Here is a 12,011-nt window from a genome sequence, read left to right as displayed (position 1 = left end):
TTGTACAAAAATAATACTTTCTTTTTCACAAAAGGAGAATTTATAGAATAATCTGAAAGAGTTCAATGACTGAGGCTAACTTTTCTAGATACCTAGTAAATAATGTCATTTTTTTGGTCCTCTGATAAAGTGTGTGTGTGTGTGTGTGTGTGTGTGTGTGTGTGTGTTTTATGGAACTGTGCTGTATACATTCCGTTGGGTTTTGATAGTTTCATTGTCACATGACTGATGACCTCAGATGTTAAGTCCCATAGTGCTTAGAGCCAGTTGAACCTTTTTTTTTTTTTTTTAAATCCATCACGTCATTTTGTTTCTATTGCAAGCTCTCTTCTTTCTTTGGTACATCTTTCCTTCTCAATAACAAGCTTTACTTCTCCCATGGATTCTTCTTCTATCCTCTTAAATTTTATTTTAGGCAGTGGAGTTATATCTACTAGTGAGACAATCTCACACAGAGTGAGTTGAATGTCATCTTTTGTGGGGATTATTATATAAGAATTATCATCACAATTTTGGAGCTACAGGGATTTACCCCAAAACACCTTTGGGGTTTTGCCCCATTCCAGCATTTTCTAAAGGTACAGCATGTGGTTTTTAAGGAGCAACTACAACAATTTTGTCCATGCAAAAATGATGCTTAAATGCAACAGTGTCAATGTGTAATTATTGATTCTTTTCAAAACTTATATTATACATGTTCAAGTAAAAACACCATGAAAGTTATATGTAAGCAGTATTAACAGGCAGGCTTTCATGGAATGGTCAATTACAATAAGATACACCTGCCACCTGGTGGCCAACTGCTGAGCATTTTCTAAAGGTACAGCATGTGGTTTTTAAGGAGCAACTACAACAATTTTGTCCATGCAAAAATGATGCTTAAATGCAACAGTGTCAATGTGTAATTATTGATTCTTTTCAAAACTTATATTATACATGTTCAAGTAAAAACACCATGAAAGTTATATGTAAGCAGTATTAACAGGCAGGCTTTCATGGAATGGTCAATTACAATAAGATACACCTGCCACCTGGTGGCCAACTGCTGAGTTGATGTACTCAATTCCAAAACTCGATGCGGGTTTTTACCCCATCTTGGACTACCACCATCTGCTTTAAATCTTAGAAGTCTTGAGACACATTGGGATCCCTGCACCACAGTACCATAGCACACCCCAAGAAGACCCAAACCAAAACAGGGCAGACCATTGATAAAATGGAGAATCATGTAGTAATTCTGTTTCAGCAGAAGCAAAAATATTCCAGCTCTGTTAAGCCTGTGCAGATGGCTAAAGAAGTTATCTGGAATAGCCTGACACAGCTGCAACAAATCTGCTAGTGCTGAGAAAGCGAATTTCCACACAATACCTCACTTTATCAATGGACTGCCCCACTTTGTTTTGATCCTCTAGTGGTGTGGTATGGTATTGTGACACAAGGATTATGACATGTACAAAGACTCCGGACATGTAAATGTACTTCCAAAACAAACAAAAATTTATTATATAATGTTATTTTTTGAGGTGGTAATTAAAACTTTTTGACTACCCCTCTTATAGATACAGTGTGAATGCATACAATCTTAAGATGTTTATGTAATGCAAGAGAGAGATGTGAAGCATCCTGTTGGCTTAAAGCTGTGTCTTGGACTGGCATTTAAAACCAGATCACTGGCTTTCATAGGCAAGTCTTTACTATAGTGCGAATGACATAACTTCGTAACTAACAAATTGCAGTTACAGGGAATAGTGTTGCCAGTGTGCAGCCAGCCATGCTTCACAAAGCACTACATGTAATTACAAAGCTAGCGATACAGTGAGCACATCGGCACTCAAGAAAAAACTACAATTGGTCAACAGCGGGACACTACACTGCAACTCGCTGAAACGTCAACAGCGAAGTTATTTCAATGAGAGTGCAGCTGAGCAGTTTGAACGTGTTCCACAAACTAATACAATACATTAATTTGTCAGTGCCTGCCTCCCCCTTCCCTGTAATCCACAGAGCCTATAGCTTACTGCAAGGGATTTACACCTTTGGGAGAGAGGACACAGTGAGGAGTAGATTTGCCACAACCTGAGGATTAGTTCCACAGTGAAATTCTCATTCTGTAGTGAAGTGTGATGTTGGATGTAAGCGAGTGTAGAATGTGTCAGATGCTATGAGTGTGCATTTTGATGAAAATTTAAACTGGAAAAATTGTGTACTTAATCCTTTCAAACACCTCACACCTCTGCATGATTGTACTGTCCCAGCCAACTACCTTGTACTGGCACTGTAGCTTGACTAGAGCGAGGGATTATCATGTTCATTAGATTAAACACTTTAGAGAAATGTATAAAAACTTAATATTTTGATTTGTCGCAGTCCACGGTAATAAGAATGTAAATTAGGAAGTTGAAGATATTGGTTCAATAGGTCCCACTTTTTCTTTCCCCACATTGAGTTTTCTAAGTAATTATATCACTTTTATGTGTGTACCCTATCATATATAGCTTGTTTAATGGCTCTTGGAAAAGCTAGATAATAATTCAGTTGGTGTGTTGCTTTGTATACCATATGTCACTTCCTCTTTAAGAGGGGTTTTTACAGTTCAGTGTTTGACATTTATTAGGAATATTCTTGCACTCAGGGAAACACTGGTGATAATGGTTCACTAAAAGTTTTTCTTACTTCAAAAGTTCTTATTTGGGATACCATGATAATCATATGGTGTTTTATTTCATAATTTATTGATAGCTTTTGTTATTTCTGTTATAGTTACTGATAATAGATGTGGCACTTTCATTTAAAGAAACTTTTACAACATTATTGCAAAGAGATTGTAAAAACTGTTGGAGATAAATAAATTTAATATTGGTGATACTTACTACATTTCCCTAAGATCAATCATTATATTTGGTACCACATTCTTTTAAAAGTTTTACTGGCATTTGCTCACAATCTTTTCATAATTGCTTTATATTGTCTTATTAGCCTTTCTGTCTTATGATTGCTGAATTATTGTTTTTTGTATACTGTGTTGCAGATTTTTGGCCAAAACTGTAACAGGTGTTATTGTTCTGTCTGACTGGACTCTGTCAGCATTGTCTCACCTACCTGCCACTGTTGCTGTAATTCTTCTGGCACTTACATTTAGTACATGTGGTTCACTGAGCCTCTGCATTGGATTATTTTTCTTCTTCTTGATGGTATGTATAACCCAGAATTTTTAAACTGATACTTGTACTATTCAAAAAATGCTGGAAACCACAGTTATTACAACTTATGCAGTTTTTTTCTCTTTATGAGGCAAGAGAAAAATTTATATTAGTATTGGCAGGAGCACAAATTTTAAACTTGAGTCCTTGTACACACACACACACACACACACACACACACACACACACACACACACACACACACAATTGTGCAAGTCAACTGAGATAAGTAGTTAACTTTGATATATCTGGTGGGCTGGTCATGAAAGAAGCAAGAGGAAGAGACAAGCAAGAATTGAAGAGAGGTAGGGACATCAAGGGAAATGGATATAAGAATAGTGTGTTGAGTAAGTTTACTAAGAAAATAGTATGCATGAGGTCCATGCACCTACACTCCTTATTAAAGTGAGAGAAAAAAAGACCTTTGTGGTTGGAGGGTAGGGGGGGGGGGGGGGGTGTAGTAACACCGTTCACGTTTACGTCGCACTTCACTTAGCGTAGACCAGGACTGTGTCCTAGGCATGCCCGATGTTAACTGAGTGGGCATGGCCCATGCTGGCGGAGTTGTTGTTGTTGTTGTTGTTATGCCGGCAGAGGTCGCGTCCAAATTCTCGCATGCCCTCTGGTGGACGGGACTGTACTTGCGGCAACTACCGTCCATGACGCGCCGTGCCGATGTGCGCCTCCCGCGATCTTTCTGGTGGCTACTGCACTCCTCCTCCTTCGGGGAGTGAAGCCACTGTGATCCACTGCGTCGGAAGGTGGAGCGTCGGGCAGGAGCGATGACCTCCACATCCATTGGAGTCGAGGGGATCTGCCAACCCTCGAGCCGGAACCTTCGAATAGGCTGGAAGTGACCCAAACGAAGAGGCCCCCGTCATCCCACAACCGGAGCCCGGGACAGAACGGGCGACAAGCTGTCGAACTCCAGATCCTGTTCCACCTCAGGATGGACAAGACCCAGTGGCGGGGACGATGGGGAAGGGACGACCACAGGTGAACCAGCCTCCTGAGAAAACGGGCCTGCGAGGGGGGCCAGCTCTCGCTGGGGCATCTCGAACGATGGCGATGCCGGTGCTGGAGCTACTGGAGGCTGCCAAGGCTGAGACCCATCGCAGTGCGGCAGTCACAGCGGGGAGAGGCGGTAACGTCCCCTGCGAAACCAACACAGGTTCCAGCAATGGGGAAGCCGGTGTCTGAGAGGTCGGAGGGTGGGTGCCCAAACATGGACGTAGCTGATTTTGGTGACAACGTACCACCCGGTCCCCCACCTGCAAGGTATAGAGCCGGCGGCCATTTCGGCGCAGGACCACCGCCGGTATCCAACGTGGATTGCGACCAAACCCATGGGCCCAGACCGACATACCCAGTGGAAAGCCAGGTACTCCGTTTTGCGAAGACTGGCGAGGACCAGGCCGGAAGAGGTACAGCAGAGTCCTAGGTTGACGCCCATGGAGGAGCTCTGCGGGGCTGCGTTCTCCCATTGGTGTGGTCCGGTATGCCGTCAGGAAAAACGTCAATGCTTGCTCCGCAGGAAATTCGTGCACATACTTTTTCATCTGCATCTTAAATGTGTGCACCATGTGCTCAGCTTCCCCATTCCATTGTGGATGGAAGGGGGGAGAGCAAAGTGCCAAATACCGAAGCGCCTACAAAAATCCTGGAAGGTCTGCGAAATAAACTGCGGTCCATTGTCCGAGACCAGGGTGATTGGCAGACCTTCCACAGAAAAGATTTTTGCTAGTGCCTGGATTGCAACTTCTGAAGTGGTTGAGGAGCAGCGAACCACATATGGGAATTGGGAATAAGCATCAATGACAATGAGCCAAAAGCCATTGAGAAACGGGCCCGCAAAATCGATGTGAACACGTTCCCATGCTTGGGTTGCTGGCGGCCATGAAGAGAATGCTGCCCTGGGAGATACCTGTTGGCTCGCACACTGGAAACAGGCAGCCACCAAGTGCTCAATTTCTCTGACAATACTGGGCCAGTACACATGTCTGCGAGCCAAGGTTTTAGTACGGGAAACACCCCAGTGCCCCGCATGTAATAACGTGAGGACCTCCCTTCGTAAACTTGCAGGAACAACCACGCGAGGAGCTGTATCATAGGTAGCCAGAAGGAGAACTCCTTCCAAGACCGAGAGGCGGTCTCGTAGAATAAAATAATTATGAAGAGGGTCCGAGGCCCGGCCCGGAGGGCGGGATGACCACCTCTGCTGAATGAGGCGAACTACTTGCCGGAGAACTGGGTCAGCTGCCGTTTCCCTGGCGACTCGAGAACTAGTGATCGGGAAGCCATCAACCGCTTGGCGGGACGCCACATCCAAATGAAAACACAGAATCTCCTCTCGATCGAACGTAGGATCCGGGCCCACTGGAAGACGGGAAAGAGCGTCGGCGTTGGCATGCTGTCCGGTAGGGCGAAAATGAATGTCATAATGGTACTTAGAGAGGAACAAGGCCCAGCGCTGTAGTCTGTGGGCCGCCCTATCCGGAATCTGAGAGGCGGGGCCAAATAACGATATTAACGGCTTATGGTCAGTGACTAACTGAAACTTCGTGCCATAAAAGAAAGGGTGAAACTTGGTAACAGTGTAGACAATGGCCAAAGCCTCTTTTTCCACCTGGGAGTAATGGGCCTGCGCGGGACTAAGAGTTTTAGACGTAAACGCCAGTGGTTGCTCGGAACCATCTGCGTTGCGATGGGCCAGGACCGCCCCCATCCCATCCTGTGAAGCATCTGTAGCCAGGACCAACGGCTTATGGGGATCAAAAGTAGCCAAATAAGGCGCTGACGTGAGGAGGCCCTTCAACGAGGTGAACGCTCGCTCGCATGCAGGCGACCAATCAAAAGGAACACCCTTGCGCAGAAGGCAGCACAGGGGGCAGGCTATGGTGGAAGCCCGGGGAATGAACCGGTGGTAATAGGCTATCTTGCCTAAAAAAGCTTGTAACTCTTTCAGCGAAGTGGGCCGAGGAAGGTCGACGATACCTTGGACCAAACTTCCTAGTGGCTGGATGCCGTGCCGAGAGATGGTGTAGCCCACATACTCAATGGACGGTTGGAAGAAGTTTGACTTATGCAGGTTGCAACGCAAGCCCACAGACCTGAATTTGAGATAGAGGGTGCGAAGGTTGTGCAAGTGTTCCTTCGTGCTGCGGCCTGTGACAGTTATGTCATCCAGGTAATTAATACAATGAGGGATTGTCGACATGACGTGCTCAAGATAATGCTGGAATATCGCCGGGGCACTGGATATTCCGAAGGCCAACCACTGGTATTGGTAAAGGCCAAACGGGGTGTTGACGACCGCCAGCCGTTTGGAGTCCTCATCAAGTGGTATCTGATGATAAGCCTCCGAAAGATTGATTTTTGAAAAATATTGGCCTCCCGCCACGGTGGAGAACAATTCATCAGCACAAGGCAAAGGATAGGTGTCCACCACCAATTGGGAATTAATGGTGGCCTTGAAATCTCCACAAAGACGTAATTTTCCCGAGGGCTTCCTTACAATAACGAAGGGCGAAGCCCACTCACTAGAAGAAATGGGAAGAACGACTCCTAGGGCTGTCAGCCGGTCTAGCTCTTCCTTTACTTGAGGGCGGAGAGCCAAGGGAATCTGTCTCGCGTGGAGAAAACGCGGGCGAGCCGATGCCTTCAACGTTAAGTGAGCTTCCAAATCTGAAACATGCCCCAGGCCCTCCTCAAAAATATCTGGAAAGTCTGAGATCAAAGATTCCAGTGATTGATAGGGAACGTCTTCGGAGGCCAACTGTATGGTGTCAGCGATAGAAAAACCGAAAGCTTGAAAGGCATCCAGGCCAAAAGATTAGCGGAGCTTGCATCACTGACAACAATAAAAGTAATAGCCCAAGTGACTGATTTGTAAGTCACGTCAGTAGTGAATTGACCCAGTAGGGGAATGAACTGTTTACCATAACCACATAGACGCCGGTAAACTGGCACCAACGGGGGTGATCCAAGGTCGGAATAAGTTTGTGCATTCAACAACGAAACTGCCGCACCCGTATCTACTTGCAGTTGTAACCGGCGCGACCGAACCGACACCTCGATAAAGAGTTTGCGTGCCGATGCGTCGGGAGCCTGGCCTGATGAAACTTCCTGAATGTCAACGTCCATGTCCTCTGTACCTGCTTCCTTCGATTCTTTTGAGGCTGAGAGGCAAACTTTAGCAATGTGACCTTTTTTATTACATTTGCGACAAACGGCCCAAAGCTGGGGGCACTCTGACCGATCATGATGTATATAGCACGACGCACAGGATGGCAACAGGGGCCGGCGGCCGGAATTCTGTTTACGCGCCGTGCGGGAGCGGCCGTAACGGCCGGATTTTACCGCTCGCACGTCGTCCATCCCGGACACAGTGGACGCGGCCGCGCCGCCCTGAACCGCTGCAACGTCGCACCACGCTTCCAGATGTTGACCTGCGGCGTGAGAGACTTCATACGATTGAGCAATGGACAGGACTTCCTCGAGGGAAGGGTCTTCTAACTGCAGGGCCCGTTGCCAGACCTCCCTATCAGGGGCCGAACGAAAAATGACGTCACGTACCATAACGTGGGCATACGACTCTCGCGACTGCTCCGTGACAAAATGACTCTTGCGACTAAGACCGTGCAGGGTAGCGGCCCACGCCCGGTAAGACTGATGGGGCTGTTTCTTGCATTGATAGAACTCAACCCTAGCCGCCACAACATGCGTGCGGCGGCGATAATATGAAGACAGCAATGAACACAATGCGTCAAAAGACAAGGACGAGGGTTCCTGCAACGGCGCTAGCTACCGCAAAACTTGATACAGCGAGGGAGATATCCAAGACAAGAAGAGAGCACAACATACCCCCGCATCGGCAACATGAAACGCCTGAAAATGCTGCCGAAGGCGATGTTCATATGCGTCCCAATCCTCCGCCGTCTCGTCATATGGGGGAAAGGGAGGAGGGAACAGCGCTGGAGCAGACGGCATGGAGAGCAACGCCGGAAGCACTTGTTTCATGGTGGCCATGAGCTCCGTCTGCTGCTCAACCAAAACCTGCACTAAATCCTCCATGCCGTGGAGAAGCTGCGAAACTGGAACAATGACGCAACATGCGAAAGAACGACCCCACTCGTCGCCAATTGTGTAGTAACACCGTTCACGTTTACGTCACACTTCACTTAGCATAGACCGGGACAGTGTCCTGGGCATGGCCCGTGCTGCCGGAGTTGTTGTTGTTGTTATGCCGGCAGAGGTCGCGTCCGAATTCTCGCATGCCCTCTGGTGGACGGGACTCTACTTGCGGCAACTACTGTCCGTGACGCGCCGTGCCGATGTGTGCCTCCCACGATCTTTCTGGTGGCTACTGCAGGAGGGGGGGGGGGAGACTGGATATGTCGTGGAACATGGATGGAGTAACATGGTGGATATGGTCTACTGTTGATTGGGGCCAGGAGCATTGTGCGACTGAAGGGTGCACTCCGGAGGGACAGATGTCACTCATGCAGCCTAGAAAAGTTTTTGTTATGGGTGAACTCTGATGGCACAGATTGGGAAGCAATCCTTGAAGTACAACATATTGAGCTGAGCAGTATGTTCTACCACTGGGTGGTCAAATCTGCCCTTGGTTACCATTTGATAATTGTAGTTCATGTGGGAGTACTCACATAATGATCCATGCAACACGCCCTCCTGTGTTGGTAAATGACTACTGGGAGATAAGCTGAATTGATGCATGGGTTAAGTGTTGCACCTGGGTGTTTAATATTGGCAGCAGATTTTACTGGGCCTGAGCTGAATGTAAAAGTTCAGGAAAGAGACTCACTGAAGCAAAAAAAGAACCACATGAAACAGATCAGAGAGCAAGATGTCCAAGTTATGAAATGATAAGAACAAAGTGCCTTTGCACCAGGTCATAAAAGCGTCATCTACAAATGTGATCTGTGATTCAAAAGTTAGAGTCTTGGGTTCCTAGGAAGGAATTCTCTAAGTTGTGCATAATGAAATGAAATGATCGTATGGCATTTATTGGCTGGGATTTCCCCTTGGGGGTTCGTCCACCATATTGCAAGTCTTTTCAGTTGACGCCACTTCAGTGACTTGCGTGTCAATGATGATGAAGGACACACAACACCCTGTCCCCTGCTGGGAATCGAAAAGCTTCAGTCCATAAATCAGCACAGATTTATAAAGCATCGCTCACACGAAACTCAGCTTACCCTTTTCTCACATGATGTCTTGCAAACAATGAATGAAGGGCAACAGGTAGATTCCACATTCCTAGATTTCCAGGAAGCATTTGACATGGTGCACCACTGCAGACTGTTCCTGATATGTGAATGGCTCAAAGACTTTTAAGTAGTAGAACCCAGTACGTTGTCAACAGCGAGTGTTCATTGAGGACAAAGGTATACTCAGAAGTGCCCCAGGGAAATTTGACAGGACCACTATTATTCTCTTATGCAGAAATGATGTGGCAGGCAGGGTGAACAGCAATTTACGGCTGTTTGCTGATGTTGCAGTGGTGTATGGGAACGTGTCATCATTGAGTGACTGTAAGGGAATACAAGATGACTTAGACAGAATGTCTGGTTGGTGTGATGAATAGCAACTTGCTCTAAATATATAAAATAGTAAATTAATGTAGATGAGTAGGAAAAACAATCCTGTAATGTTTGAATACAGCATTAGTAAAATGCTGCTTGACACAATCAAGTCAATTAAATATCTAGCCACAATGATGCAAAGCGATATGAAATGGAATGAACATGTAAGGACTGTAGTAGGGAAGGTGTATGGTCAGCTTCATTTTAGTGCAAGAATTTTGGGAAAGTATAGTTTATCTTTAAATTGCACATTGAATACTAGTGTGACCCAAACTTAAGAACTGCTCAAATGTATGGGATCACCACCAGGTCAAATTAAAGGAAAGCATCTAAGCAATTCAGAGGCATGCCGCTAGATTTATTATCAGTAGATTCGATCAGTATGCAAGTATTATGGATATGCTGCTTGAACTCAAGTGGGAATTCCTGGAGGGAAGATGACACTCCTTTCATGAGGCACTATTGCAGAAATTTAGAGAACTGGGATTTGAGACCAACTGCAGATCAATTCTACTGCCACCAATGTACATTCAGTGTAAGGACCATGAATATAAGATGAGAGAAATTACTGCTTGTATGGATACTTGCAGCCAGTTGTTTTTTCCCTCACTCTGTTTGCGAGTGGAACAGGAAAAGAAATGACTAGCAGTCATATGTGGTGCCCTCTGGCAGGGATCTTATGATGACTTGCGGAGTTTCTATGAGATGTAAATATAGGTTGAAAGCAATTTAACAGGTACCGGTCCTTAAATACCATTTTTGAACAGATTGTTCCTCATGTGAAAATGTTCAGGTAAAGTCTGCCAGACTGTGTTTCTTTGTTGATCCTTACACTGTCAGCAGTGACAAAAATACTCAACTGATAGTCTTTTTGGACTCAATCTCCAGTTTTTTCAATATTTTTGTCCATTGTTCATGTTGAGGGTCACCCTAAATGTGACTCGTCTTCAGTCTCTTCTTGTTCCTCTTTGAACTGTTTAAACCACTCAAAAACTTGACTGCATTAGTGACACTCATCACCTTACCTTTATTTCAATTAAGAATGAGCATCTGTGGCAGACTTAAGTTTCACTAAAAATTTCACATTGATCTGTTACTCTCCCAAAATGCTAAGCATGTTTTTCGACAGGCTGCAGGTATACTGTGTGACATGAACATTGGCCACAGCCTGAGTGAGGGGTTGGCAGGTCAATGAGTGATGGGAGTGGAGAGAGGAATGTCACATGACTTGGCAGTGTACAGTCTTAGACATAAAAACTGACTACCAGCCGGCCGCCACAGACACTAAGTCCGAGTCGTTCACTTAAGGTGACCAATAAAACCAACCACCCCTGACAACACTAAGTCCGGCCATCTGCACAGTATGGCAACACTGTAAGATGTCAAAGTGTCAGACGGAAGTGTGGTCTACTTGCACGATGCTGTCGCGTTGCGTGAGCCCATGCATTCAAAACGTATCGTCGCATGTTCGTGTCTGACCGTATCATCATCATCATCATCATCATTATTATTATTATTATTATTATTATTATTATTAGTATTTCTTTCCTTTCTCAGACGTTATGTCTGGTTAAAAATGGAAAGTGACGTGGACCTTGATCAAGCATGACTTCCTTCTAACTGTATGGTATATGTTACATAACATTTAGGAACTTTCGGGTAATTGAACATGTATCAATAATTACAGATTTCTGTAGTCGTATATATACGTTTGGATGCAGCTGTATTGCATTGATGTACTGGTGGATATTGTGTGGTATGACTCCTGTAGTTGATAGTATAATTGGTATAATGTCAACTTTATCCTGATGCCACATGTCTTTGACTTCCTCAGCCAGTTGGATGTATTTTTCAATTTTTTCTCCTGTTTTCTTCTGTATATTTGTTGTATTGGGTATGGATATTTCGATTAGTTGTGTTAATTTCTTCTTTTTATTGGTGAGTATGATGTCAGGTTTGTTGAGTGGTGTTGTTTTATCTGTTATAATGGTTCTGTTTCAGTATAATTTGTATTCATCATTCTCCAGTACATTTTGTGGTGCATACTTGTATGTGGGAACATGTTGTTTTATTAGTTTATGTTGTATGGCAAGTTGTTGATGTGTTATTTTTGCTACATTGTCATGTCTTCTGGGGTATTCTGTATTTGCTAGTATTGTACATCCACTTTTGATGTGATCTACTGTTTCTATTTGCTGTTTGCAAA

The 12,011-nt window shown here is 45.0% G+C and overlaps 1 protein-coding gene across 1 annotated transcript in view; it reads left to right on the top strand.

Moving 5' to 3' along the window:
• Positions 1 to 12,011, top strand: part of LOC126457983 (GPI inositol-deacylase) — a 166,289-nt gene that overhangs the window by 117,314 nt on the left and 36,964 nt on the right. The window contains exon 12 of the mRNA XM_050094745.1: positions 3,029 to 3,191. Coding sequence (XP_049950702.1) covers positions 3,029 to 3,191 — 163 coding nt within the window. The remainder of the gene's footprint in view (positions 1 to 3,028; positions 3,192 to 12,011) is intronic.

Source organism: Schistocerca serialis, chromosome 2 (genome assembly GCF_023864345.2).
Source record: "Schistocerca serialis cubense isolate TAMUIC-IGC-003099 chromosome 2, iqSchSeri2.2, whole genome shotgun sequence".
Classification (NCBI taxonomy): Eukaryota; Metazoa; Arthropoda; class Insecta; order Orthoptera; family Acrididae; genus Schistocerca; species Schistocerca serialis.
Note: the sequence above shows the minus strand (reverse complement) of the source record. Positions and strands in the feature narration are given on the sequence as shown.